At 49.5% G+C, this 27687-nt stretch overlaps 2 protein-coding genes across 4 annotated transcripts in view; both read right to left on the bottom strand.

Moving 5' to 3' along the window:
• LOC116450873 (fibronectin type-III domain-containing protein 3a-like) overlaps positions 1–6819 on the bottom strand; it is a 38889-nt gene extending 32070 nt beyond the window's left edge. Inside the window, exons 1-2 of one of the 3 annotated variants that reach the window (XM_032123780.1) lie at positions 6746–6819; positions 1951–2041 (exon numbers count right to left, since the gene is read on the bottom strand). The gene's annotated coding sequence lies outside the window, so the exon portion shown is untranslated. Of the gene's footprint in view, positions 1–1950; positions 2042–6590; positions 6708–6745 lie in introns of those variants that run through there. The other 2 variants (XM_032123781.1, XM_032123782.1) reach the window with 2 other exon arrangements.
• A 13737-nt stretch (positions 6820–20556) lies between these two features.
• Positions 20557–26202, bottom strand: CYSLTR1 (cysteinyl leukotriene receptor 1). The gene is made up of 2 exons (XM_032124264.1): positions 26156–26202; positions 20557–23711 (listed from the first exon to the last, which is right to left on the bottom strand). The coding sequence occupies exon 2, from the start codon at positions 23664–23666 to the stop codon at positions 22629–22631; it is 1038 nt and encodes a 345-aa protein (XP_031980155.1). The 5' UTR covers positions 23667–23711; positions 26156–26202; the 3' UTR covers positions 20557–22628.
• Between the last annotated feature and the right edge of the window lie 1485 nt (positions 26203–27687).

The following is a 27687-nucleotide window of genomic DNA, read 5'->3' as shown; positions in this document are numbered from 1 at the left end:
GGAAAGGCTCCCTACCATGAGACAGCTCAGAGCAGTCAGCTGCTGTCTAACCCAAAACCAGAAGGAAAATCAGGACTTCACAGGTGGAACACAAGCAGGAGTTTGTTCCCAGGTTTCTGCAGGCTCTAAGGAAGCAAAGGCTGATTTTCCACCAGCTCTGATCTGCTCATCACCGGAGCGCTGGATGCAGCACAAACAGGCCTCTCTCATGTCACAACCCTTTTAAACCAGGACTTCAAAACCAAGCAAAAAAAACCCAGCAAAAGCAAAGGATTTCTTCAAAGTGGAGCAGATTAAGCAAACTCTGAGCAAGAAGGAATTATTTCGATACAGCAGCTGAAGACTTTTCCTTGCACAACACCAGAGGCTGGGGCTGTAACACTTTAGCTGAGCACTGGGTCAAATTAGGCCGGTCAGAACAGGTTATACTTAAACTCAGGGCTAAAACACACCAATAAATGACTGTAATTACCACAGCTGAGCAGTCTCGTGGCATCGGACCACGTGCATTTTTTTAGTTCATGGAAAATGCAAGGGGAAAATGCAAGTGTGAGCTCATTGCCATGAGGCTGGAGCAGGAACACTTCCCTCCGTCTGGGTGACTGGCCGGGACCAGCCCAGAACCACAGCCACAGCTCAGCTGATGGGTGGCAACACACTGAAATCATTTGCTTCTGTTTCTGAGCTAGGAATATTTATTTGCAAATCAATGAACCTGCTGGAAGCTTGGGGATTTAATCACAATTTTATGTCACTGCCTAAGTAGAAATTAGCAGTTTTGGAAAACCTAAGGATGACAGTTTATGTAAGTTTTTATCAAGTTCATATTCTAAAAAACCCAGGCATTAAAAAGCAAAGTGACATTTTACAACACACCAGAATGCTGTTCACATAATATCTTCCAAACCTAAACAGTTCCTCAAAATAATTCTCCAAATGGACAAAAGTACACAGCTGGGTGACCAGATTAAAGCTTTTCCCGGAACAGCAGAATGTGCTCAAAACCAACATGAACATCTTGCAAGTCTTTCAGGAGCACCAGAACTCCTCCCATGCAAACACTAAACTCTGCCTTCACTCCTGCAAGTAACTGGAGAGGACAAACCCAAGTGACACATCAGTGCTCACCCGAACACCACGTAGCAGAACTGAAAGCAACTGATTTCCATGAAAGACATTAATGCTGAAGTTCTTTAATAAAGGGCATGGAACAGCAGATTAAAAAAACCTCATCTGAATTTATAAACTTGCATTTAACCTCCTTAAATGATTTTCCTCCTGAAACACCTGTACAGCTCCAGGGAATACAGCATGATTATCACTTTTTTCTTTATCTCTTGTACGAAATCCAACTGCTGATCATGTTTTGCTTTCCAACATTCCTCGCCAAGTTTTTGACAGATTCCTTTCTGCTCTTTCAGCAGATCAATTCCATGACCTGACCAGTTCCATGACAAGGAACTCAGTTCCATGATTTCCAACTAAAACCAAAGGATCTGAGCAAGGCACTACCAGAATGCTGTCACCCACTCCAGCTGTTCTCTACACAAGAAATGCATTTGGCTAAAAACAGAATTTACTGTCTTTATCCAAAGCAAATTATGCAATTCTCCAAGTTTCTCCAAGAGAAAACTTCCAGCTAAGTGGGTGAAGGGAGGAGAAAGAGAAATGTGAAAATAGAGATAAGGCTGACACCTTAAAAAATCAATAATGTTCCTGTGGAACCTGAAACTCTTCTTACCTCAAGAACTCAATCAATTCTTCCTTCCCTAATTCAATTTTTCCATTTGATAAGAAGTCATCCAGAAATATCTTCCAGAAAAAAAAAAGAGTCCTAAGTTTAGAAGTCTGTCAAATACATTAATTTCATCTTGAAGTGTTACTTAGAGACTTAATAAGAAAATAAACACTTCATAAAATCTGGGAGAATCCTAAATTCTGTGTAATTACCGTTGTCACTCTCCTGACCGGGAATTCCTCCTGGTGAGTGCTCCAGTGCCTGCTGCAGAGTGAGCAACGTGTGCTGTCCTCAAGCTTCTTTCTGCAGGCAAAAAACCCCACATTATCATGTTAGTGCCTTGGCAAACATGGAATCTGAAGGAAAACAAGGTGCAGAGAACACCAGAGATTCATGGAAAGAGCAGGAGCCAGGAGGGGACAGGCAGTGGGGAGTCCTTTGGATATAACTGTATTTACTTAGTTACCTACTCTATGTATCTGCTCTATCTGCTCTACTCCTCTATACGGCAATAAGGACAGAAAAATCAAACATACCAAAATTTAAACTGTCATGCACACGTTCACCCTCTGGTAAGGGACATGAAAAGACATAAATTGTACATAAAGATGGAAATACAATCCCAGTTTGCTGCTATGGGGCAGCACAGCTTTATTCTAGAAACTGCTTCTCTAAAGATGCTCCAGCAGAAGGACATGAACAGCTCCAGGAGACAGTTAAACCACTGAAGATGTATTTAATAACGTAAAAATCATCACCTTTCTCAAGCTGCATCCAGCACTAAAACACTTCCTAAAATATTCACACACTGAGCCCTCTTTTGGCTGTCCAAACATAGGAAATTTTTGCAGGGATCAGTCAATCCCCAATACTGTTTTGCACAGAATTATTAACTTTGGAAAAGGTCTCCAAGATCACCAGTTCCGACCTGTGCCTGATCCCCACCTCATCACCAGCCCAGAGCACTGAGTGCCACATCCAGTCCTTCCTTGCACACCTCCAGGAGTGGCGACTCCAAACTGCCCTGGCCAGCTCCTGCCAATGCCTGGCCACCCTTTCCATGGAGAAATTCCTCCTGAATCTCTAAAGATAAAGCCCAGGCAGGTGCAGTGTGTTCTGCAGTTTTACTGGAACACCACAAGAAATCTCAGTCCTCAGTGGCTCCTGAGGCTGCCTGGAGAAGCTCCCACACAGCAATCCATTGTCCTTCTCACCAAAAAGGTGATACTGTCTTCAAGTCACACCGATGACATCACTTGAAGATGCTTCTGAAGTCTCAACCTAACAAATGTTCCTCCTGAACTACTTTAAATGATACACCGGAAAAATATTGAATATAAAGCATCAGGGCCCAGAGTGAATCTTGGGCAAAAGAAGGCATTTTCCACATCAATCAAGATCCTGGGAACAAGGGGAGATTTACATTAGGATTGAAAGAGCCGAAGGGCTGGGAGCCAGTGGTCTGTCTGTGCTGGTCAATACACAGAAAGGATTGTGTTAGCACCACTGAAAGAATAAATTATCGCTGCTTTTACAATAAGCTCTTCAAGAATGCAATAAAGAGTTCAGTGTGTGCTCCTCACTCAGGAATCCAAAACTTTTCAGTGAAGGTCTGGCTTGCAGCAAAGATAACAGCTGAAAACCAACCATCTTGACCTCGGGAAGCTTCATGACAATGTGCTAAAAAACAGGTGAAAAAATGCACAGGTTCCTGCTCCCACATCCCCCAGCCTCGAGCCCAGAGCCTTGAGCAACCCCAGGTTTAAATACTGAGAGTTCAGACCTGACGCTTTCAGACAGACCAAAATTAGAAGTGAGAAACGTCATTTTTTTCCTCAAGCCTCTTCCCTGTTGCAGGATTACTAATATTGAGGTTTTCTCATCTGCTTTCAGAGATAATTTTAAAATTCTTCTCCGAGTCAATGAAATCATGACAGGAAATTAAGAAAATATGGAACTAGGGAAGGAATTCTTACAATATTTCATACCCGCTCCTGACTTTGATGCACAATATTGTAGGAATGTCTTCCCAGTCACGTATTTTCTTCTAAATCTGACAAGTTTCCCAATTGTGGAAATAGCAAGTCACCAAATAAAAATGCCACTCTTTCAAGCTTAAAAGATACATTTTAATTTGCATGAAATTCACCCAAGGCCAGGCAGAATGGGGGAGCAGAATGCTGGAATTTTTCCCGTCTGCACGGTCCACATGAAATCTTGGCTTTTTTAAGGACTCACAAAACCCTTCCTAAAAATAACCATAAAAGATGACAATTGTTGGCAGGGGTGGGACAAGCCCCACAGTTAACACAATGCCAATGCCAACCTCCAAAAATGCCAAACAAAAGGTCATGAAAAGAGTCATATAGAACATTTATATCCAGATTTGGTGTCAGTGTAACATCAAAGAGAGGTGCAGTTTGTGATCAAGGCTTGTGGCAGGAAATGGATTTGTGTAGACCAAGTTACCTTTATTCTCTCTAAAGGTGAATCCACCAGGAGCTATTGTTTTAAACCATTCTAACATCCAATTCCTCAAAACCACTGTAGGAAAATGAACTACCAAATCACCACCAAAAACCAGCTGTTCCAAGCAGGGAAAGTTGGTATTTGTGCACATCCCCAGCCCAAGGAGCTGAAATCATTCCACTGCATTGTCAAAGTGCTGCTTCATTCCAGCTAAAGCCAGGTTTTCCAAAAACTTGCTGCAACAATCCTGAGCTACAGCTGAGTGAATCACTTGTAAGAGCTTGCTCCAGGAGGTGTGTGAGCCATCAGTACCAGCTCTGTTTATCCACAGGCTGCTCCATGAAGAATCCCAAACTGAGATCTGGGATCCAGTTGAATTAGTTCAGCTCCATAGAAAAAGAGATTTATTTGATCCTAGCTGAGAACAAATGATTCCCACACAACGAGAACGCTCCAAAACTTTCCAAGATTTGGAAACAGGAAGGTAAAAAGCCCAAAAGGAGAGGAGAGTGTAATATCTGGCTGCTTTTCAACACCCATGATCACACACTGAGCCCTGAGAAAGTCAGTATCTTTCCCATTTTACCACCTTATCCTTTTTCACAAAATACATAAACCAAGGGAAGGAATGTGAATGTGGGAAGCAACTTGGGCTTTGCTTCTTACTCACGGAGATACTGAACCAAACACAAAGTACTTTCTTCTACACTGGATCTTAACTCCAAGGTCAATTCATTGGCTTAAAATACAGAGAGGATGCTTCCCTGGTTCAAATGCTAATCTGAGGCTCAGGAAATCTAGATTCAATTCCCTGCCTCACCACATACTTCCTGTGTGACCTTGGGCCATAAATATTTCGGTGCCTCAGTCTTTCCATCTGTGACTGAGATAGTATTTCCCTATTGAACTGAATGTTGTAAAGATAAATACATTAGGAAAACATCAGGAATCGCAGGCCACAGCCATACGTGGAGCGGGCTGTTGGGGAATTTATCTGTGTGTCAATATTCCCAATCAGGCAGCAGGGAAAGCAAGGAAGGGCTGCCAGCATGAAAAAATTTAACTAGCACAGGACAGAGGGAAGACATAAAGTATCAGCAGAACGGAGAGAAACTGAAACCTCAGTTATTAATTACAGAAGATGTCCATAATTCCAACCAAGTTTTGAAGAGAAACGAAACTCAGAAACCAGCTGGGCGAGCTGCTGGAGGGAGCAAATACACCTGCCAGCAATGCATTATTGCCCTGTTTTCGGAGATTTGCACAGGAACACCTCAGATTTGAGGTGGTAGAGGGGCTGCTGAGTCTGGGGGCAAAGAACTCCTGGAGACTGTCCCCGAAGGGAAGCACCCGCTGCTGAAGTCCCCAGCCCTTTGTGAGAGGCATAAATAGGAGTGGGCACAAAGTGGCCCCAGTGGGGTCCGCACTGCTGCTGCCCCAAGGCGGGGGGGGGGGACACAGCGGGAAGGGGGAGGGCAAAAGATGGTCACCAGCCAGGCAGGGGCTGACAGGAGTGACCTCCCCCTGCCCCGAGCCCAGGAGGAGCCGGGGGAGGTGTCTGGGACCGGAGCTGCGGAGCAGCCAAGGGGAACAACTACAAGGCTACGTGGCATTCGCAGGCAGCGGCTGCCGGGGAGGGAGCACGGGGGGGCGGCCAGGGGGGACCTGGGGGGGGACGACTGCACATCGCAGCCCCTCCTGGCCTAAGAAACAGGAGGATAAGGAGAGGAGAGGGAAAGGAGGAGACCGAGAATCTGTGCGCTGGGGAGCGGAGCGGGAACGAGCGGAGGGAAGCGCGACCCGCGGCGCGGGCTGGCATTAACCCCATCCGGGCAGGCTCAGCCGGGAGCCCCCGCCCGGGCCCCCCCAGCACCGGGGGTCCGGTTAGCAGCTGCTCCCCAGAACCCCTGTACCCCGCACCCGCCGGGTCTCCTGGGGGGATGCCCGCGCCCCGCAGGGCAGCGCACCCGGACAGACCCCGGCCGTCTGTGCCGACACCCTGAGCCCTGCCTGCCCGGCACCCCATGCGCCTCGGGCACTCCAGCCCACCCCGGGCACCCCACCCTATCCCAGGCACTCCATCCTACCCCATCCTCGGTACCCCATCCCACTACCACCACCACACCCCATCCCAGGCACACCCCATCCCACCACCAGCACCCCATCCCATCCCGGTCACCCCATCCTCCTCGCGGTACCACATCCCGCCCCATGTCCCGGGACATCGGATCCCCCTGGATCCTGCCCCCACCTGCCCCGTGCGCCACGTCCACCCCCGAACCTGCCTCATACTCGGGGCTGTCCCCCGCCTCAGAACACCCTTCCCGTCCCCGGGGTCCCGCCTGTCCCTCCAGCCGCCCCCGCCCGGCTCCGCGCCGCCTACCGCCCTCCGCTCCGCGGGGCTCCGCTCCCGGCACTGCCCACCGCGCCCCGGCTGGGCACCGCCGCTCTCCGCCGTCCCGGGGAGCAGCGGGGACCGGGGAAGGGGCCCCGGAGAGCGGCCCCCGGCGGTGGCCGTGCGCTCCCCCCGGCACTGACCGTGTGCCCCGCGGGCTCCGCCGCCTCAGCGCCCACCGCCCGCCCGCGCCGCCATCATGGAATGCGCGCACCGCGCCTGCGCCGCCGCCGGCCGGGGGCGGGCGGGCGCGCCAACCACAGCCGGCGCGGATCCGCGGCTCCCGGACACTCGCGCCCGCCGAAAGCTGCGCGGGGGGGCGGCCCCGACGGGCCGGGGGTGGTGGCAGCTGGGGGCGGGTGACCTGTCTGGGCACTGTCTGTGCCTCACGGACACCGCCCGTCCCCCCCGGGCACTGCCCGTCGCTCCTGGGCACTGCCACCCCTGCACACCGTCCCCTGGTCACTGCCTGTCCCCCCTTGGGCAGTGTCACCCCCAGACACTGTTTGTCACCCACCAGTCAGCCCAGTGCTCCACCTGTGTCACCGAGCCGCGTTCTGGCCCCCTCGGGGGTCTCCAGTCTCCATCCCCCCCGTGCTACGACAAGGATGGGTGGGGGGTTCCACCTCCCAGCCTGGGGCGTCACGTGCCTGAACCCTAAAACTGTGTCATAACACGAAAAGCATCCATGGTGACGGCATGAAAGTGAGGGGATCACCCCGACTGAACCGGCAAAGAGAAGAAGGAGGAGATGTTTCATTGCTGGTTGTGCCAGGAGAGGTTTACTTGAATATTAGGGAAAAATTTATTTGCGGAAAACATTGTCAAGCACTGGCACAGGCTGTCCAGGGCACCATCCCACCCCAGAGGCCCCATCCCTGGAGGGATTCAAGATCCCTGTGGATGTGGCACTTGAGGATGTTGGGTTAGTGGTGGCCTTGGCAGTGCTGGCGAATGGTTGCACTCAATGGTCTTGGGGGTCTTTTCCAACCTGAATATCCCTGTTATTCCATGATCCTGTGTATCCTGACAGGCAGCTCCATTCCCCTGTCCAGCCTCAGAGCATCCCGAGCCCTGCTCCAAAGAGGATCAAGGGCAAGGGCTGAAAAAACCCTCCTGGGCTGCAGAGCCCCTCTGGCACATTCATTTTTTCCCTGGCAATTAATGCACCAATAAATCTTACTCTCTTCACCTTATTTCCACCAAGCAGTTTACACCAATATATTGCCATTGATGTGTTTTTAAAAATGTGCCTCAAACTTGCTTAAAGCACCGATTTCAGGGATATTTTGTGTGGAATTCAGCTCCATGTGGATGTAAAATAAATGTGACAGCTGTGCTTTTATACAAGCCCCACATAAACCGTGGATCACAGCAGACAAAGGTCACACTTGACATTTATATGCAATATAATAAATGTGTATGTGTGTATATATATCCATATAATAGACATAGAAAGACTAACCTTTTAAAATGAATGGGCTTGTGTTTACCCCTGGATTGATCTTAGATGTGTTCATAATGAATGTAGAAAATTTTATGACAAATAGAAGAAATTGCCCCTTAATGAATTTCTCTCTGGAGACTGGTGGAAGGAGTTGGTTTGCCATAATGAACACCCTGTGCTGGACAGGACTAAAATAAGTTCCCATCCATCTTTTTCAACAAGCAGGCCCTGGTAAGAAAGGCCAGAAGTGCTGGTGGCTGCTGAATTTTTAAGCAATTAATAGTTTACCTTGTTAAATAAAGGCCAAAAAGCTCTCAGAATAAGTTTACCATTTATTTTACTCATATCGACCCATAAAATGATGAATATATTCCCTGCTAATTGAGAGCAAACTGTGAAAGAACATAAAATCTGTTGCATCTGAAAAGCAAAATTTTGTAGCTGAATCCATGGCCAATTCCAGGTGGAAAAGGCAGGAGAAACCTTTTCCTCCTAAGAAGATAATGGGTAAAAAATCTCTGCACTGAAATTTCCTCTTCTTTCTGCCCCTTCCACAGTTTTCCAGCACACGTGTGACTCCTGGCCTGATTCTTTGCCCTGTGGAACAGTGTGGATCAGCACATCCCATGTTTTATTCTGGTTGATAAGAACGTATAAATTTGCCTGTAAAATAGATTGAAACCTTCAGACAAGGATTTAGGGGAAAAATAATCTGCTCCTTTGTTTTGAGTCTCACCATGCTTTTGTCCCTGATATTAAACTCTTACTTTCACCGGTGATCCCAAATGGAATTCTTTAATTCCAGCTCCCATTTAAGTCTGGAAACACCTCAGGAAATGTGGAAGACCAGGCCAGCACAGGACCCGGTGAGTGCAGGCCTGCTTTAGGAACAAAAAGTTGGTTAATAATTTCACCTTTGAGAGAATTCCTGGAATCTTCAGCACTGCATCTCAGGAATCTTAGAACTCCACAGGCTCTACCTAATCTGCAGTGCCCTGAGGATTTCATTCTGAAGTGAAATATTTGGGCTTAATTTTTGGGAGATCTTCTGAAAGAGACCCACCAGATGGGATTTGGAAATCTGAAACGCTTTGCACCAAATGAACTTTGCTGCTGCAAGCAGAACTTCAAGGACTGTTTTGACTTCCCAGGCTCGGTATTTATCCATTGCCAGCTAAACCTTACATGTTGTGACTGGTGGTGGTTGTGATCCCCTGTGGTGATGTCCTGTGCCTGATATCCAGAATAAAGGAGGTCCTTGGGAGGGAATGCTGAGCATTCTTTGCTCTGAAAGCTCCTGGACCCCCCAGCTTTGATAAGGACAAGAATCCCTTTGTAGGTAATAACACAGTGCGGAAAAATCCTTTTCCCCCAGGCTTTCCTTGAATCAAATTTTCCCCCTTCCATTTCCATTTAAAATGGCTCTTATATCCTAACAAGGTGCTCACTGGTCATTCCAGCAAAGCGGTGCAAAAACTTCTGGAGTTGGAGCTCGTTTCCAGTGAGCCTCGGGATGAAAGGTCTCAAAGCTGCGCACGCCCCACAGGCTCCAGGGCTCCTTTAAAACTCCAACTGCTCCAAGTGCAACAACGATTCCCACACCATGGAAAAGAAATGACCCAAAGTTTGCTGCCTACACCCAGACTGCCACGGGATGACAGTGGAGGAAAGCTGTTTTTTTATAGCTGGAACTGGAAAGGGCGGTGAGGCTGGAGGCAGAGGCGGGATGTTCCAGACGGAAAAGCCGCACGGGAGGAAATATTTGGCGTGAGGAGCACAGAGACCAAACTGCCTGGGAGGAAGGCTCTGATTAAATGGGTCAGGAATTACATGGAACAAGGCTGAGGGCATCTTTAACTTTATTTTGAATTTCCTGGAGAGCCACAAGGACCGTGTGAGGACAGCAGGTTCCACACACAGAGGCAGCAACGGGATTGGGAAAAGTTGGATTTTGAGGAAATTTTTGCCCAGACTGTCCTTTAGTCTGGAGAGGAAGAGGGCATCCAGTCGAGGGTGGATCCAGGCCTGGGAAGGAGGAATTAAAAATAGCAGAATATAAGATCAGAGAACACTCGGTGAAAGGAAAGGGAAAGAGAAAAGAAATGGGAAGTGGAAATGAGTCAGGAGGGAGGAAAGAGAGGACAAATGGGAAGAAATCTGGGCTTATAAAGGAAGGGCCGGCTCTGAAATGGAAAAGGGGAATTAAGGAGAATCTGTCTTTACAAAACAATGGCAAGAAGCAGTGCCAAAAACATGCTCATTCTTCCACTAGAAAATTTGGAATTGCAATTTCATTTTTTTAATTTGCTGATTCAACTGCTCTAGGTGAGTTAATACAAATAAACGGGCAAGGGGAAAGAAAAATATTAAAGAAGTGGAAAAGAAAAGCCTTTGACAGAGAGGGGAGAAAAGAAAGATAAGAGGAATATTGCAACTACAACATATCCCAGTCTGAACGTGGGTTGGGGAGCTTGAACAACAAAAACCTGGATGCACACCCCCCCTCCACGCCAACACCCCACTTATCAGGGGGATTAGCAGCCGTCCTGGAGTTTGAGTTCCAGCCCATAATAAAAATGTTTATTTTTCCATCCTTGGACTACAATAATAACCATGCTGGTTATTTGAACTCGTGTCTAGCAAAGCCTCCCCTCGCCTGCCTTCGCTGGGAGCTGCGAGCGCGGCCTCAGAACACATTCCCTCGGTTTTCCCTGGCTACACACAAACTCCTGCTGTGTGCTCTCCAGGAGGGAGCGGGGCAGGGCAGCCTGGCAAACAAACTTCCCTCAAGCAGCACTTTGCTGGGAGCTGCGCTGGCATCTGCAGGAGCAAACAGCGATGCTGGAGCAGATTTTCCACCCCTGTGTGCTGGCACGGCACCTTCCACACCCCGAGTGTTTTCTCCAGGGGGGGATCGGCTCCACAGGGAGCAAACCAGCACTGTGGGCTGTGCGTTTGGGAAGCAGCAGAATGGGAAAAGCCTGAAGGGCACTGGGAGAGGGGGTTTTCCTCAAAGGTCGCCAGGACATGCCTTCTCCTCTGCAGGTGCCCTCATCCCTGTTCCTCGGAATCGCAGGCTCCTGGGATGGTTTGGTAGGGAGGGACCTTAAAACCCATCCAGTTCCTGCCATTGGCAGAGACACCTTCAACTACCCTAGGTTGTTCCAAGCCCCATCCAGCTGCTGTTTCTTTGCTGTTGAACCACAGAAGCAAATCAACAGCAGCAGAAATGATTTAGGGCTATTAGACACTCACTGGACAAGCAGGTGACACTGGAACAGGGTGGTGCCAGCACCCATGACCGGTTTTGTCCTCTGTGTAACGAAAATTGATGTCATTTTAATGGAAGAAATTACACCGAGTTTGGAGATTTTCTTCTGGGTTCAGTAATATGGCCAGGACTCTCTGCCCTCGCAGTGGTTTTCAGCCCCGGTTCAGTTCTGGTGGTGCCTTACAGCAAAACAAGAGGTGTATTAAGAAGAAAATACAGGTGCTTGGCATCAGTATGGACAGGCTAGAATGGCCTGGCAGGGAAGCCTGGCGGGGGATGGAGGTGGACACCACATTTTGCTGTCTGTGCTTCTTTCTCCAAGCAGGACCCAGAACCGCCCGAGAACCCTGACTCCACACCAGGAACTCCTGGCACGGACCTTCTCCCATAAAACCCCACTGAACATCAGCCCTGAATCCACAAACCTGTTGGCACAAAGTCACCATAAAAACCAAACCAAGAGCCCCGCGCAGCCCACAACAAACGCTGCCGGTATTTATGGCTGCTGGAGGTGGCGAGGGATGAACTTCAGTGCTGGGGAACACCTGGTTTATGATTCCTTCACTCTTTATGTGGCAGAGCCCACAAGCAAACACTGCATGTCCTGACCTCGAGCTGCTCCCACACCTCCCTCTGCCCCATCCTGCAGGTTGGAAGCACAGCAGGGGCTGTTTGGAAAAGGGAATTAAACCTTGGCCCACTGAAGATCTTTCTGTGAGCAGGGAGGAAAAGCTGAGCTCACCCTCATCCCTCTCCTGTGCAGGAGGGAGGGTGGAGCCCCCACCTTGCCACTGGATACCTGTAAATGGTAAAAACCTAGAGTAGGGAGGTTGTTCCTCACTTCTCTCAGCCCCAGTCTGGAGCTGCTGTCACGTGAGGAGAAGGCTGTGGAACACCTGCCTGATCTCTCCCACACACCTTTCCTACTTTCTGCAAGGTCTTTCTGCTCCGTTTCTCCTCAATTTATCCAGCAAAGGCCCCGATAGGAATCAAACATCTCATTTCAGTCCAGTTCCAAACACTGGCTGTGTTTACCCATAGTTCTAGAACTCTTGCACCAAGCCAAGAAGCAAACAAGAAAGACAAAAAAACCCCAAATCCAAACAGGCTGAAGAACTCTGTGCCTCAAGAAAGTGTTGGGAACGGGCAGGTCCAAGCAGAGGCCTTGGGAAGCAACGTGGCACCTGCTGGGGCTTCTGCTCCAGAGCAGAACGTTCTGCTGGGGAAAACAGGATCTCCTGTGGGATGGAGCCCATCCTGCCTCGCTCCCTGGTGTTGCAACACCCCCAGAGCACAGGGAAGAGGCAGCAGCCATGGCAGCAGCGGGATGGCTCAGGAGCAGGAGCAGAGTTGCTCCCAGGTGGATACAGGGACAGTGCTCCAGCTGACCCAGCCACAGGGACACCAGGGCTGGGTCAGGCCTGCTTACCTGGGAATGTGCTCACAGTTCCGAGTAACTAGAGCCTCAGAAACCAAAACAACCATCATTTAAACACGTTAGAGCTGGAGGATCCTCGTCCTCGCTCTGGTGATGAAAGGAGAAAGCCAAAATAAGTTCATTTATAAGGCTCTTATAAATCAGAGTAAAGCTGTTTAACAAACCATCTCTGATGTGCTTTCCTGCTGCTCTGCATGAAGAGAATGTTTCCAGGATGCTACAGAAGCACCTGAATCCTCTGTTTTTATCCCAAACAGGGGATTTCACTCCCTGGGGTGGGCAGGGGCTTGTTTCCCTGCATGGAATTCAGCTGTGAAAGGTCTTTGGCGAGCAGAACAGGCACCAGAGCCAATGTCTGGAGAACAGAGAGGAGGGGAAGGGCAAAAAAAAAAAAAAAAAAAAAAAGGAAAGAAAACAAGCAGAATAAATCTGAATTGTAACAAAAATTACAGCCTGTATTGAAATCTCCACATTTGGAATTGATTTTTTCCATCAGACAAAAGGCTGAGGGTTCAGTTGTTGAAACCCTGATCTCTTCTTTAACTTGTTCTGAAGGGCACATCCAGGGGAGCTGCAGGTGAGCCCTCAGCAGTGGAGGACTGATACAACCTGAAGTGTTCCTGTGTCAGGTGCAATGTGATGCTCCTCCCTTTGTTTGGGCTGTTTCCTTCCTGCTGAGCACATGGAGCAGCTTTCCTACCTTTCCACAGGTTCACTTGTTTTTCTGGTTGCTGCCCTTGTTTTAACTCCCCCCACCTGACTTTTAGGGAGTGAAAACCCATTTCCCACCACACTGGCAGCAAAATTTCCCTCAGCTCTGTGCATGGAAGGTTTGATGTCCATCCCTGGGCTGAGAGTGCTGGAAGCTGCGGCACCTTCGGGAAAAGCTGCCCATGCTCCATGATCTGCCTGCTCCCTGTCCACATGGGACTTCAATTGTTTCACTCCAGTTCTCCATTGTCTCTCTTCAGAGCTCTATTTCTTTCCTATCTGGCATTTTCCTCCCTGTCCCCAAACAACCTCTTTTACTTGCTCTCTCCTACAATAACCCCATTCCTCATGATTGTTTCCATTCCCTTTTTTTTGTTTTATTTTTTATTTTTCACTTGATGGAGGCCTGGGGGCCCCTGCTCTGCACTGGGGGCTCCTCTTCCAGCCACGAAGACGTTGGAGCTGGAGCACCATCGGATCGGTGTCCTCAGCACTGCAGAAGGGACTCTCCCCACTCCAACAAGCATTTTATATCTGATATATATCAGTGCAGAGCCATGAATCAGGTCTGGGATGCAAATAAGAAGCAGCCATATGGCATGAGGCAGTTGGGAGCACTTCAGGCTAAGAGGAAAAAAAAAAAACAACCCACCCAGCAAAAGACAGAGATGCAGCTGTGAAGAATTCAAATATTGGCTCCTCCAGGAAACCTCCACGTTGTCTCCATTACTCAAACCTACTTATTTGTTTGGGGGTAATCATCTCCAGTTTGAGATTGGCATGGATCTGGTTTCCCACCCTCAGAGGGAAGGTCCAAGCACTGATATTCCATGTGAGGTGGTGGCACGAGGAGCATTTCTCAGCTGGCAGAGCAGATCTCCGGGAGACAACCTGTGAGTAGAATTATCGAGGACACTTTAGGAGAGAAAGCAGAAAAAAACCCCACACTGGCCCCTTCCCACCTTCCCCATCTTCTCTTGCTATGAAAAATCCTCCTCGCTGCCTTCCCTGCTGCTGTGCCTGGTGCTGGAGGCTGCTGGGAGCGGGGAGCTTGGGAAGCCCTTCCAAAGGCTCTGCTCCAGGAGCGCTGGCTTTGCCATTCCCCTGCTCTGGAGAAGGGACTTGGTGGCTCCAGAGGCTGCAAATGGGACTGGAGCAGCTGCCAGCTGGGGTCATCCATGGGGATGGATGTGGGGATTGTCTGTGATGCTCCAGCAGTGAATTTTCCAATCATCTGTGAGAAAAGCAGAAGGAATAAAGGGAGGTGGAAGTGGAGTATGGAGCTGTGACATTTCCTGGGATGTGCCTTGAAGCTGTCTCTGCAGGGCAGTGCTCCTGGCCACCACCCCTGGTGCTCATCCTGAGCTGGTGGTGAGCTCAGGATGAACTTTCCAGCTGGACAAGGTGGTGGAGAGTGGCCTGGTGCTCCAGCATCAACCCCTGCCCCTCTGCTTCACTTGCACACCAGGAATAAGTCACTTCCCAGGGCACTCAGGAGTCCCGACTTGTTAGGGGTGAGATAATGGGTGAGATAAGCACAACAGGAGGAGGGCAAATTTGTGTGGGGGGTGAGAACTCCTGTGTGCCAGGAAGGGATTTGGGACCTCTGATCCCAGAGTTCCTCTGCCTTGGCAAGGGATGAGGTGGCTTCCAGCAGTGGCATTGCCCTATTCCCACCTCTTGAGACAATGTGTTTGAACCACCTCGTGCAGTAAAAAGCTTGGAATGACTCTCTTTGATCTTTTTCATGCTCAACATTTCTACTGGAGCCAGGGGAAAGCCTCCAAACATGGAATATTTGTACCTGGGAATGGTCTCCTGTGACCGGTCACCCCGGAGAGCCACCAAATCCTTCCCCCAGTGACACGTCACCTCAGTGCCTGTTCCAAAAGTTTCTCTAAAAACAAACACACGTTGAGAGAACTACAGGACTCTTGTTCCATTAAAAATGAAGCAACATGCTTTTCACTTCCCCTCTTTGCTGTTACTTCATCTTTTCTCCCCAAACAGTGCCAGCAGCGTCCTCGGGCAGCGCGTGTGGGACATGCGCAGGGCTGGCCTTTTGTCACGGTGTCACTCAGCGAGGTTTGTTAATCCCTGCTCTTCCCAAAGGTTACGTGGCTTTAAAATCCTCCTTCTGATGGATAAAATGCTGTCAGCGCCTCCTTAGGGGGCCCTGACCCCTTTAGCTTTGGGAAAAGGGATGGAAAATGCCTCACCAACATCAGGGTCTTGCTCAGCGTTGCCTTTTCACCGCTGCCCGTGGTTGTCCTATTAATGTATTTATATATAAAATCAAACAAAATCAATCAATAAAAGTCCTTAAATATAGATCTCTCCATCCAAAAGGAGCCCAAACTGTGTTTGTGTGAGCTAGGATGGCAAGGTGGTGCTCTCCTGTGGTGTCGCTGTACTGAACTTAAGGAAAAGCCCCTGAAGTTCAACATAAAATAGAAACAAAAATATTCCCCAATTTACTATTTTCTCAGCCCAAATTCTCCCTCTCCCTACAACCCCTGCAGCTTGTATTGACATAATTCTTGTAGTTTGGATAAAGAGCTGGTATTTTGTCAAAATTTCAATTTGCCAGGGAAAGCAGGGATGAAGCATTTATGGAATTACATTTGGGGTAGAAACTTCAGCTTTAACTTTGCGTTATCACTCTCCTTGGCTCATGGGAGGGCAGTATTTTTCTGGCTGTGTTGTTTTTCTAGCTTTGGTGGCTAATCAACCATATTTCTACTTTTCTCAGCTTCCTTCTAAGAGTCACTTTACCCATGAATTGTGCCCTCTCTGAGTATGAAGTGTAAGAGCTGCCTCCTCCTCCAGCAGTCCTTGTTGAAACATAGTTGTTTCAGAGGAACATCCAGTAGAAATAAACAGGGAAAAATCAAAATATACAGCTCTGCTGAGGGGTCAGTGCTGGTGGAGGAGGCCACGAGCTCAGGCACCTCGCTGGAAGCTGTGGAGGCTGATGAGATCCGTGCCTGAGTTTACATAAGCTCAGTGTAATATCGGAGGTTTGCTGGGGTTGTTTCATCAGCAGAATCCCCACCATGGGAGAGAGTCACCATAATTAGACATTTAATTTGAGTTGAATCATTGGTGCCACTTTCTGCGGCTCTGGGTGCTCCTGCTCAGCACTGCCCAGTGCTTCCAGTGTCCTCTGCCACGGGCAGATGCACCAGGGACGTCTGCTGGTGCATCAGAACAACCTCGGATTCTATTGATTAGTTTTAGTTTTAATTACAGTGGGAGCAAACTCTACCGTCAGCTGATGTGAGTGGCACAATTTGGATCTGAACAGGCTCCTGACAGATCCCAGGAGGATCTACCCTGGGAGCTGAGGATGTGCAGGACTGTCCCCCAGGGTTTGACATCCGTTCCTCAGCACCTCTGTTCCATTAGTTCACATCCTTGAGGGCTCTTTTTCCTCCCACAGGATGTGATTAACCCTGACTGGAGTCATCACACTGCATCCCGAGAGGAAAATCCACCTGAGCTCAGCCTCTGCCCCCCTCCAGTCCTGCCCAGTCTGGGATTCCTCATGCATGGCTTGGGAATCTTCTCCGGGACAGGTCTGGACCACCTCAGCACTGGGGCTGGGCTGCCCTCGCTGAGGGGTCTCAGCCTTGCTCCAGTCTCTTCTCTGGAGCTGGGGACCACAAGCCCTTCCCCACAGGTGAGGATGCTGCTCCAGGTTTGTAGGGAAGCTGCTGCCCTGCCCTTCCCACCAGAGCACTGGGAAAGGGCGAGGAGGAACCCAAAGCAGCTCTGGAGTCCTGTGAACCTCTGGCACAGTGAGTCGGGGTGACGAAGGACGTGAGGATTGTGGGAGGAGATGCTGCTGACAGGAGGCAGCGGCTCAAGGCCAGTTTGGGGGAACTTTTCATTCCACTTTCCTTGAAAATTCGTGGTGAAAGGGCAGTGTAGCATTTTCCAGCCCTTACTCATGTAAGCAGCTTCCTGCTGTGAGTAACGTGGGGAGGACAGGGCAGAGAGAAGGGGCTGTCTCAGGGTTACTCAGAAAGGAAATAAAGCCTCTGTGATCCTGGGACAGATGCAATTCTAACAGTCCAGCCACAGGCTGCCTTTTGCAATAACTGCTCCCAAACCCAGCAGCTTCGAGTCAGCCCTTTGCAGCGTCCTGGGCTGGCCGGACAAAACACCTGCAGGAACCTCCTGTCCTGTGTGGAGAGAGATTCCCACAGCAGAGACATGGTGACATTGTCCTAGAACCCTGCAGATGTTACTGGGGGGCTCATGGGGCTGCAGGGAGCCTTAGAATCATAAAATACCCTAAGCTGGAAGGGACCCACAAGGATCAGAGTCCAGCTCCTGGCTCTGCACAGACCCCCCAGCAATCCCACCCTGTGCACCCCTGGGAGCGGTGTCCAAGCGCTCCTGGAGCCCTGGCAGCCTTGGGGCTGTGACCATTCCCTGGGGAGCCTGGGCAGTGCCCAGAACCTTCTGGGGGAAGAACATTTTCCTAGAATCCAGCCTAAACCTGGCCTGACACAGCTCCATCCATTCCCCGGGGTCCTGCCCCTCTCACAGGGAGCAGAGATTGGAGCTGCCCCTCAGGAGGAGCTGCAGCTCCTGAGGAGTCTCCCCTCAGTCCCCTCTTCTCCAGGTGGAGCAACCCAAGTGACCTCAGCCTTGCTGAATTTAAACTCAAGCAGATCACCAGGGAGTCATGCTCCTCACAAATAAAGGGATTTTAACAGGCCAAACCCAAACCGAACTCTGTTTAGTCTTTGCCACCCCCAGCAGAGACCTGCAGCAGTGATCCTGGACTTGGAGTTTTTATTCATGATGAACATCGTGGGATTTTGCTACCTCCTTCTATCCCCAACCCGGTGAAGGTCCATAGGAATGTATTTATTGACCTAACAAAGGGCCCTTGCTTTGCTCCCGGAGCAGCCTGGTTTCCTCTGAAGCGTAAGAAACCACATTGACAGGAACAAAACGGGCACATTTCCCCCTCCAGTGAAGTCTGCAAATATTCCAAATAGCTGTTTGTACGTGTGGCCGCTCGCAGAGCTGGAATTAAGAGTTTGGGAGAAGCAGGATTGAGTTCCCAACCTTGCTGATCCCAAGAGGGATTTGTAACCCCAAGTATCAGGCTGGGCTTTTCATCCTCGGGTTTGCTTTCAGCAATGTTTCTAAGACATTTTATTGCTTACTGAATGTTTCAAAGACATTTTAGTGCTGATGGTATTTTAGAATCTGATGGGCTTTCCTTCATTTTTGCTTCTTAATTTTTGCCCCTTACCAGGTCATACCCTGTGTAGGTGAAGGATTAAAGGGCCTGGTGTTCTCCCTGCTGCCACGTGGGAGAAACCCCTTTCCCAATGTCAGACCACAGTGGAAATGGGGAACAAAAAGCTAAGTTAAGATTCAGCTGGAGAATTAACTCCTGCTAAGGGACCCAGAGCTTCTCAGTGCACAGATCTCTGGGGAATCCAGGCAGTGGGAATGGATTGAGCCCCTCCAGCCCCAAAATACGTGCCCAGGGATGGGGGGGTGGGAAGGGGGGACAGGAGGCACCATGCTCAGAGTGGGAATGAGAGGAAATCTCTCTTTATTGCTAGTGCTTGGATTTTATTGCTCATTAAACTGAAGGGCTGTTGGCTTCTCACATCCTGCAGGAGTTTTATGGGGAAGCAGTTTATGGAATAAGGGTGGGCTCATCCCATGGGCAGTTTCTGAACTTCCCAGCTGTGCCTGTGTGGCAGCTCCCTTTCCTTTGGTGGGAGACAGGCAGGACCATTCCATTGCCATATAGATAACCAGTGTCTGGCAGAGCTTTTCACCCACAGCTGTACTGGTTTGGTCAGAAATAACCCTCCCAGACACACCCAGGCCGAACTGTCATGAGGAGGTGATGCCCAAGGGCTGTACTCACCACCAGCTCCCAGATCCATACTGGGACAGTCATCCTATGGAAAATCAGTGGTTTTTAGGCAAAGTCAAGTGTGCAGTTGGAGCCCAAGGCAGGAGGAGGACACTGGGTCCTCCCATGGCTGTGTCTTTCCCAGCTGGAGCATCCATCCTGAAAAATAGGAAAAACCAAAAGGAAAGCAGAGAGGGAAACCCAAAGATTGTGAAATAAAATGCAGGCAGGGGTGGGAGGGGAGGAACGAGGGGGTCAACACCAGAGGAAGCAGGACAGGAGAGGAGCTGGGGCTGGACTAAATAAAAAGAGGAAACCTCGGCAGCCACTCCGGGAGTGGCTCAGCACTAGGGGACACCCTCGGACCAGAAACTGCAGCAGAAAAAGCCCAGTTTCAAGCAAAAACTCAACCCATTCACTTTCGTTTTCTCTGTAGCTGCACCAGGGTGACACTTGGTCCCCTCTTCCCAGCTCCTGTCACGCTGCGCAGCCCCTAAAACCACCGCAACTCCTAACTTGCCTCATCCCAGTAACAATTCCTGTTTCTCTGCACAGCTTTCTCTCCAGGTTCCTACTCCTGAGCAAAACCTGCCCGGGATGTGCCGCCAGGGTGGCACTTTTCTGTGTCCCCAGGGCAGGGACATCGCCCGGCTGGCACCCACAGCTGATGGCAAAGTCCTTCCTCACCGCTCTGGGCTGGAGCTTTATAAGCGAACAGCCCCTGCAGCCCCTGCACCTGCTTTGGGAAAAGCCCAGGAGAAAACGTTCCCTCAGAAGGTTTCCTCAGCAGAGTTTTCTGTGCAGGAACCTGGATTTGTGATGTGTCACCACACAAAACAGACAAAAAATCCCCCTCACCAAGAGAATCCCTGCCCTCCAAGTTTCTTCCAAATGTTTTCTGGCTGTAAATCCCAATTTATCCAGGTTCCAGCTGCTTTTTGTTGTGCTGCTCCACCTCTGCAAGGGCTACCAAGACCATCAGAAGTCTTGAAGCCCTTGAAGTTTTGGCGCTAACACATCCCCAGACAGCAGCTCCAAGTGGTGGCCTGAATCCAGGGAAGTTGGGCTACGGCAAAGGCCAGTTTGACTGGAGCAAAGTAACTCCCCCAACATCTCAGCAACATCTGTGCTTCTATAAGTGTTTATTACACCACCATAAATTATTATTATTTAGCAAATATTACACCCTGGTGCTGTGTGCAAGTAAAATTTTATTGTAGGGAAGAAGAATCTTTAACAGAGACTTTATAACAAGCCATAGAAAAAACAGTCATTAAAATTTCACTTGCAATGTTTCCATTTCATTTTCAGGAATGTTTTTTAAAACAGGCTTTCCTATTGCACAAAAAAAAGAGAAAGAAAAAAGCTGCCATTTCCTTTGCCATTACCATTGTCTCATTCAAATAAAAAAAAAGGCAAAGGGTTAAAAAAATACCTCTGGTACAATAAAAATGCTTTGCAATATATACATACATATATATATACACATTTAGCTTTACTGTTCAGTATATTAAACTTTAGGAATGGACATATTATTCCTGCATATTCTGAAACTCTGTTTCCCATGAGGATTTTTATTTACAGTTGCACAATGCCTTTAAAGCCTTGAGACACAAGTGGACTACTCAATGCTGACCCCTGAAAAGGAGTTTTAGCCAATTCTTCCACTTTTTCCCTGAAAAAATTGGAAATCCTTCCAATTCCTTTCCCTGAACGATTTGCAGTTCTGGCTTTGAACTCTTGGCTCTGCCCTCTGGGGGTTTATGGGGTCTCTAACTCTCTTCTACAGCAGCAGCTTTCAGCCCTCTGCCACTTTATCCTTCAAATTTAACAAAGGAATTTCAGATCTCCTTGGAAATTCACATTTGTCCTGCAGGTGAATTTGGTTTTTTAAGTGCCTTTTCTGAGCCAGGGCTGTGAATTCACACTCTAATTATGTGTGCAGATAATTTCTCCAAGCCAAACTCCTTTTGCTCACTGTTATTCTTCACTACTAAAACTGTTTTCTTTATTCCAGATAACATCGAGTAACCATATAATCATAAATACCATATCCAAACACACTTGCTGTTCATTTATCAACTCCTCCAACTGAGAGCTTTAATCCTACAAGAATTTCTATTTCTGCTGGGATGTGTTGCAGATCTCTGGCCAGGCTCTGCTCCAGCAGAGGCAGGAGTGCTACCTTCCTGCAGATCTCCTGGAAAAGTACGGGAATGTTTCTCTCCATCTAAGAGTTTGAAGTTTTTCTTTACAGAAGAAACATGGCCCCATGTTTTTTCAGCATTACATCTCATCCAGACTCAGATTTTGGATCTCCAGCTCTTCCTAAAGATCTTTCCAAGGGCCTCGTGTTGCCTCTTTGCTGCCAGGTGTGGGTGAGGTGAACACTCTGGAACAGGATCAAACATCCTAGAGAGAGCTTTATTTATTATTAATGTAACACCCTTGGCCAATAGTTGAGAAAGGCAAATCTGACTCTGAGCACGCAGAGCTCCACTTTTACCTAAAACTTCCCCAAAAACTGGAGCGATACTCTGAATTGTGCAGCCATCACTTCAGGACCAGTCCCACTGAAATAAGTTTCCCTCTTATCCTTCTTCCTGAGTTACCCTGCACAGTAGGATACTGCAATTTTACAACTGATCCCACAGATTTTTCTAGAAATCGGGAAAATACTGGCAAATGTGCTGCCCACCAAAGCATCTCGAGCTGCTTGGTGGGGGTGGGAGAGGGGCCCATCCTGATTTGCAGCCAAGGCACAGCCCTGGGAGCCTAAAACACTCATAATGATCATAAAAACCAAAATGCAGAGGCAGCTGGGAGCAGGGCAGGAATTATCCCGACCTCGCTGTGTAAATAACTTGGCGGCTGTTTGAAGATCCAGTGAAAACTCTGCCCTCGTTTGTCAGGAGCTCCCCACCTGCTGCAAGCTTTGTTTACATTTCCCACTGGCTCGGGGAATTAATGCTCTTGGAGAGTTGTGGAACGAAGCAAATGCCCAAATACAGCCTTGGAAGGGGCTTTGGGAGTTCAGCAGCAGCTCCACAGTTTGCTGGTGGTGGCTGCTCTGTCCCATGTAGCTCTGGGGGTTCCAGGGGCTGCCCAGCCCCAGCAGTGGCTCTGCCACCAAGTACCACAAACCAGGGACTGTCCACAGTTATTTAACATCAACAAAGGCTTGCAAGCCTCCATCCCATCTTCTGGAAGAGTTCTGAGATCTCAATCCCCCACCAGAACTCTGAGGGGAAGGTTTAACCTCCTTACAGAGGGGCCACTGCTGCCCTTCCATTCTCCCTCTGGCTTTCTCCAAAGGGTTCCTCATCCTTGTCCTTCACAGAGATCTTTTTCCTGAAGGCTTGCGACAAGCTGGAGGAAGATGCCTTCCTCAGCGTGGTGAGTCTCTGCCGGAAGTTGCCCCCGGAGAAGAAGTAGAGGAGGGGGTCAAAGCAGCAGTTGGCAGCGGCCAGGGGCAGGGTGACGACGACGGCTTTCTGCAGGAACACGGTGTCCCCGCAGCCGGGGCCCCGCAGGCGCAGCGCGTGCAGGTGCACCGTGCGCAGGACGTGGTACGGCGTGAAGCTCACCAGGAACGTGGCGGTGACGATGACAATCATGCACACGGCCTTGCGGCGGTTGGCCTCGTTCTTCCGCAGGGAGTTCCGCAGCAGGGTCCGGATGATCATGGTGTAGCAGATGGTGATGACAATGAAAGGGAAGATGAAGCCCACAAAGAGGGCGATGAAATCCAGGATCACCACCAGGTTTGTCTTCTGGGAGTTCTCTGGCGGTTCGAAGCACTTGGTCTTGTTGCCATACTGGTATGTCCCGTTCCGCAAGAAGGGCGCGCTCGTCAGGGTGACAAACACCCAGATGCCAACGCACACAAACTTCGCCTTCTTCTCCGACACCAGGCTGATGTTGCGGACCGGGAAGACGATGGCGATGCAGCGGAAGAAGCTCATGGCCGTCATGAAGAAGATGCTGCAGTAAAGGTTGACGTAGAGCGCGTAGGATGAGAGGCGGCACAGGAAGTCGCTGAAGAACCAGTGGCCCTTGTGCACGTAGTAGATGACGCGCAGGGGCAGGGTGAGCACGCACAGGAAGTCGGACAGGGCCAGGTTGAGCATGTAGACCTGGAAGGCCGTTTTCTGCCGGTAGGTGCGGATCAGCACGTACAGCACCACGCCGTTTCCCACAAAGCCCATGATGCTGATCATGGAGTAGAGCGTGGAGTAGACGCTGTTGCGGAAGTCGTCGATGGAGTGGTGGCACGACAGGTTGGGGGACAGCGCTGTCATGGTGCCCGGCTGAGGCACCAGCTCCTCCTGGGGATGGTGTCAGGCCTGGGGGTGAAAACTCAGGTGAGGCAAAGCAGCACAGGAAAATAAGTACCCATAATGAAATAAGAGGAAAAAACCTGTCATCCCACTAACGAGAGAGCTGGGAAGGGATGTGGATCTGATCCATCCCCCACTACATCCACCTTTCTTCACTCATAACAACTGGTTATGAGTGACAAAATGTGACAGAGTCATGGAATCGCATCACAGGACCATGGAATCCTTACAGCTGGAAAAGACCCTTGAGATCATCAAGTCCAACCATCAAGCACCACCACCCCGATCACCACTAACCCATGTCCTGATGTGCCACATCCATGTGTTTTGGCACATATGGTGGCTCCAGCACCTCCCTGGGCAGCCTGTTCCAGGGTTTGCCCAGCCTTTTGCTGAAGACATTTTTCCTAATATCCAATCTAAACTTCCCCTGGTGCAACTCAAGGCCAAGTCCTCAGGACATTAAATTACCAGGAAATCTCTTAACTCCTCACAAACTGAGGCAGCTACTCAGTAAAACAGCAGAGAGGGATAATGAAGGTGACAACAGCACTATGGAATTTAAAATAGGAGGAGCAGTCCTGGACCCTAATAACTGTTCAGCCCTGACTCTCCTCTTTTTTTTATTAATTTTCAGTTTCTAATGGTTCAAACGTGGAACCTCCCTTGCAGCCTGAGACCATGAAAAAGCTGCAAGATCAGAACTGCAGGAAAAGAGCCAGCTGAAAAAACACGACACCACAACAACAACAAAAGCAGAAGCTGGGTCAAGATCAGCCATGACAACCCACAACTGTACCATGAAAATGCTCAAATTTGCTGTTAAATGTATTTTCATCCATAAAAATAACTTGGCAGCATTAGAGTTTCTGTCTGTCCCTGGGATTTACTGAAGTCAGGATTCAGAACCCCTCTAGGATGTTCAAGGCTTCCACGTGTCAGTCAAATTTCAGCTATTTTGGTGTTTGTACTCTTTCAAAAGAGTCCTTTGGTTATCTGCAATGCACAAATGACCCAAAGCTCAGCAGGTGTCAGTGAGGGGACTGTCACCACCGAGGGTACAGGGGGTGATGTTCATTAAAAATCCTCACTGGACTGCACAAAGCCACCAGTCCATGTGTCAAGGACCTTTTATGCTTTAATATATAAAGTTATATATATTATATATAGCCATTATATATTAAGTCCAGCAACCAGCCCACAATTTAAAAAACGACTCAAGGTATTTGTCCAAAAGACAAGCAAGACTTGTTTTCTATTGAATTTCTAAACACAATTTGAGTTTTGCAACCAAAAGGAAACCTGGTGATCACAATCAAACTGCTCAAGTGTGAGAGAACATCACATCCAGAAATGTATCTGTGAAAAACAACAAGAATCCCACAAAACAGCATTTCCCAGCTGAGGGAAATCATATTTACATTTGCAACGTGAATTGAAGGCAAATATTGCTTCTGCCACTTTTTTATTTCTACAGTCACGGTTCACCAAACCATTTATTTGTGTGTTGGTGAATTCAGCTCACTGGGAATGTGCACAAGTGAAAGGGAACCGCAATGGATGAGAAAATGTTCCCAAAGGGAACAAAACCCTAAACAACTGCTATTCTCCCAGTCTGATGCAGCACAGATAAATCTAGAGTTTGTCATAGAATCACAGACTGGTTTGTGTTGGAAAGAACATTAAAGCTCATCCCATTCCACCCCTGCCCTGGGCAGGGACACCTTCCACTAGCCCAGGTTGCTCCAAGCCCCATCCAACCTGGCCCTGGACACTTCCAGGGATCCAGGGGCAGCCACAGCTTCTCTGGGAACCCTGTGCCAGTGTCTCAAAGGGAAAAATTTCTTTCCAATATCCCATCTAACCCTGGCAGTGGGAAGCCATTCCCTGTGTCCTGTCCCTCCATCCCTTGTCCCAAGTCCCTCTCCAGCTCTCCTGGAGCCGCTTTAGGCACTGGAAGGGGCTCTGAGGTCTCCCTGGAGCCTTTTCTTCTCCAGGTGAGCACACCCAGCTCTCCCAGCCTGGCTCCAGAGCAGAGGGGCTCCAGCCCTCGGAGCATCTCTGTAGATTACACTCAATTTAACTGCACAACTCAAAAGCACAAAATCGCTGCTGTCGCTCGTTCCAAGCACGAACACGAAGCGTCCCCATCCCGAGGAACGCTCCGGGCGCTGCATTCCCCCTTCGGAGAGGGACGGGAATGCCCCAAAACACCAAACGCCCCTCACAAGCCCCAAATCCGCTCTGCGAGGGGACGGAGCGGGGGCACAGGACAGGAATGGAGCGATCAGCCGCTAATTAACGCCGCAGCTCATTAGCGGCGCGGCTGCGCTCCGGGGGATATAGAGCGGCTCAAACTGGGACATGGCCAAGCGGGGGGCACCGAGGCAAAGCGCCCACCCCTCAGCCCGAGAGCCCCAGCCCCAGTGCAGCCCCAATGCAGCCCTTACCGGAGCGCTGCGGGGTCGGAGCGGGCGCGATCGGTCCCAGGCGCGCCCCCGCCGCTCTTAAAACGGGGCGCGCCCCCGGCCCCGCCCCCGGCCCCGCCCCGGCCCCATCGTGACTCCGAAACCTTCAGCTTTTCCAGAGTTTTCCCACCTTCCTAGGAAATAACACTTGAAAGCATCCCAGCCGTGCCCACGCCCCCTAGTCTAGTGTGAACTGACGGGGTCCCCTCCCTGGTTTTGTTCTGGGAGTAATTTACTCCTGCTTGTAACTGGCAGGGAGCTCATCTCTGATATCAGAGCTAGCAACCTTGTTTAGAAATAGTTTTTATGAGACTTTTCGATTTTGGTCTCATCGGAGGGAAACCAGAATTCTCATGAATTTAGCAGTCTGTTCTTCCAGCATCCCAAAATACAGTTTATTTGTCTCTCTTTTTTTAAACAGCTGTGGCTTTGCAAGAAAAAAACCAACCAACCAAACAAAAACAAAAAAACCCGAAAAAAAAAAAAAAAAAAAAAACCCCAAACAAAACCAAACAAACTCCAAGGCTGTATCAAATGAAGTATTACTTTTCTCAACTTCGAATATTTTAAGTGTGGGCTGTCCCACCCTGAATTTTCAATTAATTATATTGGCTTTCTTCTGAGGATATATGATATGCTGCTCCCACCTTTAGCTCAGGAGTTAGGGAATTCTTCTATTCTTCCATCCCCAGTGGATTTGGCTGGCATGTGGATGGTCACAGGGAGCTGTAGCCCTCAGGGTAGGGGGACACAGCAGCTTTTGTCTTCTCTGGGGCAGTGGGGAATTCTTTGGAGGAAGAAACCTTTATCCATGTGGGAACAGCTCCAAGTGGCACTGGAGCATCTGGAAGTGTCCAAGGCCAGGTTGGACAGGGCTTGGAGCAATCTGGTCCAGTGGAAGGTGTCCCTGCCCATGGCAGGGGTGGGACTGGATGGGCTTTGAGGTCCCTTCCCACCCAAATCATTCCATGATTCCATGAGCTAAGCCAGCCCTGCTCAACTCACCCTGTGGGTCACTCATGGACATCTCCCTGTCCTCACGGACATCCCTGGTCCCCACCTGGTGCTGGTGTCCCCAGGCTCAGCCTGCCCAGCTCTGTTCCAAGTGTTGGCAGCAGTGATGCCACGTTTTCCTGCTGTGAAGCCACCCCAGCCCAGCTCTCCCTCAGTGCTGCCATTGTGTGACCTGCTGGGAGGATTCCCAGCCATTTTCCTGCCCCAACTCCATTTTTATGGCAGCTTTTGGAGTTTCCAAGCCACGGTGCTGTGGATGTGGCAGTTTCTCTCTGACCTCGCTCTCCATGAAGAGTGAAGATGTGTGGGAAGGAAATGCACCTCTTCCCTCTGCCCTTCCCAAGAGTTTCCCACCTTTCCTCACATACCCATGCCCAGGAAGCCTGTCCAGCTCCCAAGAGCTGCTTGGCAGCATACTGGAAACAGTCAAATCACAGGATCATGGGATAATGCAGGCTGGAGAGTGTTGGGGTCCCTCCCCTGCCGTGTAGCCCTGGGAG

The sequence above is a fragment of the Corvus moneduloides genome, chromosome 14 (genome assembly GCF_009650955.1).
Source record: "Corvus moneduloides isolate bCorMon1 chromosome 14, bCorMon1.pri, whole genome shotgun sequence".
NCBI classification, from domain to species: domain Eukaryota; kingdom Metazoa; phylum Chordata; class Aves; order Passeriformes; family Corvidae; genus Corvus; species Corvus moneduloides.
The sequence above is the reverse complement of the archived record's forward strand: the minus strand, read 5'-3'. Positions and strand labels throughout refer to the sequence as shown.

Coding starts and splice junctions, on each gene's coding strand:
- CYSLTR1 (XM_032124264.1), bottom strand. CDS start 23,666: ATGACAGCGCTGTCCCCCAACCTGTCGTGCCACCACTCCATCGACGAC.